Source organism: Nansenia antarctica, assembly GCF_963989245.1.
Source record: "Nansenia antarctica genome assembly, chromosome: 1".
Classification (NCBI taxonomy): Eukaryota; Metazoa; Chordata; class Actinopteri; order Argentiniformes; family Microstomatidae; genus Nansenia; species Nansenia antarctica.
The window spans coordinates 87,557,047-87,561,259 of NC_137674.1; the positions used below are offsets into that span (position 1 = coordinate 87,557,047).

Consider the following 4,213-nt stretch of genomic DNA (forward strand, 5'->3'; position numbering starts at 1 on the left):
TCCTTCCCACTTAATGAACAAGTAGGCTCACTAACAAACCCTTGAAATTAACAATCGCTCAGAACTCCCATCACAACAACAAGATCACTTTGTTAACTTGTTATAAACCATTCATCTTATTCTAAGGGAATGAGTTACGGACTACTCAAACCCTGACATGACCCAGGGGATTATTATGCCCCATTCTTGAGGGTCTGTCACATCCCTACTACAGATCCAGGCGTTTCGGCGGTCGCCGCTCTCTCTGTGACTGGCGATGAGTAGTACGGCCATCCGGCAGAACTACACTGTCTGTATCCGGAACAGGTTTCGGTGTGGAACACGGCGACAGTTCTGTCTCCGATACAGCGGTGAAAGTGGATCCAGAGTCAACAGGCTCCACTGTACCTGGTGTATCCTGGATGAGTGTGCTCTGGATTGGGCTGCCCCGGTTGCTTGGCTCAGCAGCAACCACTGGTGTGTTTTCCCCAGGTGTTGCAGACCCCGCGAGAAGCTGGTCGGTGTGTCTCCTCCAGACTAGGTCATCCTTGGTCCGCACTGTATAAGACACCGGCCCGGTCTGTTCCAGGACTGTAGCAGGCGTCCACTTAGCTCGGTTGTTATAGTTACGTGCCAATACACGGTCACCGGGGCGGAAGGTCCTTTCTTTTGCTCTCTGCTCACGTCTCTTGACCTGAGCCTGTTGTTTCAGGTGCACAGTCTCTTTGGTCTTTGGGGGTTTCAGAAGGTCGAGATTGGTGCGGAGTTGTCTCTTCTTGAGAAGTGCTGCCGGCGCGACTTGAGTGGTTGAGTGCGGTATATTTCTGTATGACAGCAGAAACCTATTGAGCCGCTGGTGGAGAGATCCTTGTCCCTGTGAGGCCTTCAGGCCGTTTTTCATGCTCTGAACAAATCTCTCTGCTAATCCATTTGTGGATGGGTGATAGGGGGCAGAGCGGATGTGTTGTACTCCATTTGCCTCCAGGAATCTCTCAAACTCTTGTGAGACGAATTGGGGCCCGTTATCGCTCACCAGCTGTTCTGGAAACCCGAATCGACTGAACATCTCTCCTAGTTTCTCGATGGTTTTCTCTGCTGTGGTCGATCTCATTATCGCCACTTCCGGCCACTTACTGTGGGCATCAACCACCACCAGGAACATCCTCTCCTCCATCGGGCCAGCGAAGTCCACATGAACTCGCTGCCATGGTGCCTCCGGCCAATCCCACGGATGGAGGGGAGCTGGCTGCGGCATGCAGCGCACCTGCTGGCATGACGTACATGTTTTCACAGTCTCCTCGATCTGACCATCCAGTCCAGGCCACCAAAAGTAGCTTCTCGCAAGCTCCTTCATGCGGACGATCCCACTATGTCCTTCATGTAGCTGCAGTAGTATCCTTTTCCGTAACACAGGCGGAATAATCACCCGGCGTCCCCAGAGGAGACATCCTGCCTGCACAGACAGTTCACTCCTTCTTGTGAGGTAGGGCTTGAGCTCGGGAAGGTCTCCCCTCCTACCGGTGATCAGTACATCCATCAGCGTTGACAATACAGGGTCATTCCGGGTGTGTCTCTTCACTTGAGCTGCTGTGATGGGCGCTTCCTCAACTCGACTGAAGTAGAAAATGCCGGTCCGTGTCGGCTCGGCACGGACCACAGGCAGGGGTAGTCTCGAGAGGCCATCCGCATTGGCGTGCAGCTCCGACTTGCGGTATTTGATGTCGTAGTCATGAGCAGACAACAACAAGGCCCATCTTTGCATCCTTCCCGCCGCCAGGGATGGAATGCCGGTGTGGGGCCCGAAGATTGTTGTGAGGGGCTGATGGTCTGTCAGGAGAACAAACTTTCTCCCAAAGAGATAGTGATGAATTATTTTTACTCCAAACACAATCCCCAGTGCTTCACGTTCTATTTGTGCATAGCCGCTCTCAGCCTTGCTGAGTGTACGGGAGGCGAATGCAATTGGCCGTTCCTCCCCGCTGGGCATGATGTGTGAAACAACTGCTCCCACCCCATATGGGGAGGCATCACACGCCAGTTGTAGGGGCAGTGCGGGGTCAAAATGTGTCAGGGCGTCAGATTCCAGCAGCGCCCGTTTCGTTATCTCAAACGCAGCCTCACATTGTTGAGTCCATACCCAGGCTTGCCCGTGGCACAGCAGCTGATGTAGGGGTCGCAGTAGAGAAGACAGGTTCTGGATAAACTTCCCGTAGTAATTGAGGAGCCCCAGATAAGAGCGGAGTTGACTCACATTTTGAGGTGCTGGTGCTTCCACGATGGCCTTGGTTTTGGATGGAGCCTTGTGCAAGCCCTCCGCGTCAATCACGTGACCCAGATACTCGACGGAAGACTGGAAAAACTCACACTTTGACTTGCGAACTTTTAATCCATATTCTTCCAGTCGCTGCAGAGTGGCCTCCAGGTTCCCCGGATGTTCCTGTTCTGTCCTTCCAGTGATGAGTATGTCATCCAAATAACATTGGACCCCGTCTAAGCCGCTCAGTATCTGCTCCATCGCACGCTGGAAGAGAGCCGGTGCAGACGTAATCCCGAAAGGTAGTCTGCAGTATCGGTACAGGCCCTTGTGAGTGACTATGGTGAGCAGGTCTCTAGATTTCTCGTCGACCTGCATCTGTAAGTAGGCTTGGTTGAGGTCGATTTTGCTGAATCTTTGTCCTCCAGCCAAGCCTGTGAACAGGTCCTCTATGCGAGGGAGTGGATAGTGTTCAGCCTCTAGCACAGGGTTCAGGGTGACTTTAAAATCTCCGCAGATTCTCACCGAAGTATCTTTTTTAATGACTGGTACGATGGGAGTGGCCCACTCACTTCGACTGATGGGCTCCAGCACCCCACTCTTGACCAATGATTCCAGCTCAGCTTCCACTTTTGGCTTTATGGCGTATGGGACTTGTCTCGCTTTCAGGAACTTGGGTCTGCTGTCTGGCTTGATGTTCAGACTGACTATGATGTCCTTCATTTTTCCAAGTTCCACTTTGAACACCTCCGCATGTTTGTTCAGGATAGCAGTCAGAGGGGATTCCCCTTTGTTCAGCATGTGAACCTTGGGCCAGTCCAGTCGGAGTTCCGCCAGCCACGAACGGCCTAGCAGAGATGACAAGCCGCCCCCCACGACGTACAGTGGTAGGTGTGCGGTTTGCCCATTCACCTGGACTGTGACATGGATGACCCCCTTGGTTGGCACTGACTCGCCGGTGTAGGTTCTCAGTTTGAGTTTCGTTGGTTGTAGTGGCAGATGCGGCAGGGTTTCTTTGTAGACAGCATACGATATAAGAGAGACTGCTGCCCCAGTGTCTATTTCCATACGCACTGGTTTCCCCTCCAGCAGTGGAGTTTCGAAATAACCCCCTGCACCTCCCACTACTGACAGGACATACACAGGTTCCTCGTCTGATGAGCTGCTGAGATTAGCCGTAGCTTGGCTAGGTTGTACACTATGCACAGGCTGTCTCTTTTGGAATCTGTATTTTGACTTATTGTTGTCCAGACTAGGATTTTTAATCAGTCCCTTACTTTTGCATGCCCGTTCAATGTGACCTTTTTTTCCACACTTCCTGCAGTCCACATCCTTACTCCAACACTCAGCAGCCAAATGTCCACTCTTGTCGCATCTGTAACATTTGCTCTGGGTACCTCTGTCCTCTGCGGAGACTCTGTGCAGCTTACCGCTCTCCCTGAGCTGATGAGCGTCCTTGGTCGCTAATTCCATGGACACACTCACTTCAATAGCTCTTTCCAGGGTAAGTGCACTTTCAGTTAAGAGGCGTTTCTGGGCAGCCTCACTCCTGAGGCCGCACACGAGCCTGTCCCGTATGGTGTCGTTCAGTACATTGCCGAATTCACAATGCTCTGTCAGCCTTCTAAGGGCAGCCACAAATGTCACTACTGACTCCCCCTCCTCTTGGTTCCTTTTATGGAAGCGAAACCGCTCCGCAATCACCAGGGGCTTTGGTGAAAAGTGCTCTGACAGGGTTTTCACAATAGCAGCATAGTTTTTAGTCCCAGGTTTGTCCGGCTGGACTAGTGCACGGAGCAAATTATATGCTTTAGGTCCCATGACACTCAAAAACGTCGGCACCAACTTCACCCCTTCAATACCATTTGCTGCTGCAAAGTACTCAAAACGTTCAGTGTAGGAGTTCCACTGCTCCGTACCTTCCTCAAAGGGGCCGATGCTTCCCAATATCCCCGCCATAATAACAGCTGGGATAGGCTG

The 4,213-nt window shown here is 52.1% G+C and overlaps 1 protein-coding gene across 1 annotated transcript; it reads right to left on the bottom strand.

Moving 5' to 3' along the window:
- Positions 1-208: 208 nt before the first annotated feature.
- Positions 209-3,301, bottom strand: LOC308153635 (uncharacterized protein K02A2.6; the record flags this gene model as incomplete). Its single annotated transcript, XM_080526825.1, has 1 exon — positions 209-3,301. The coding sequence occupies one exon, from the start codon at positions 3,299-3,301 to the stop codon at positions 209-211; it is 3,093 nt and encodes a 1,030-aa protein (XP_080382951.1).
- Positions 3,302-4,213: the final 912 nt, after the last annotated feature.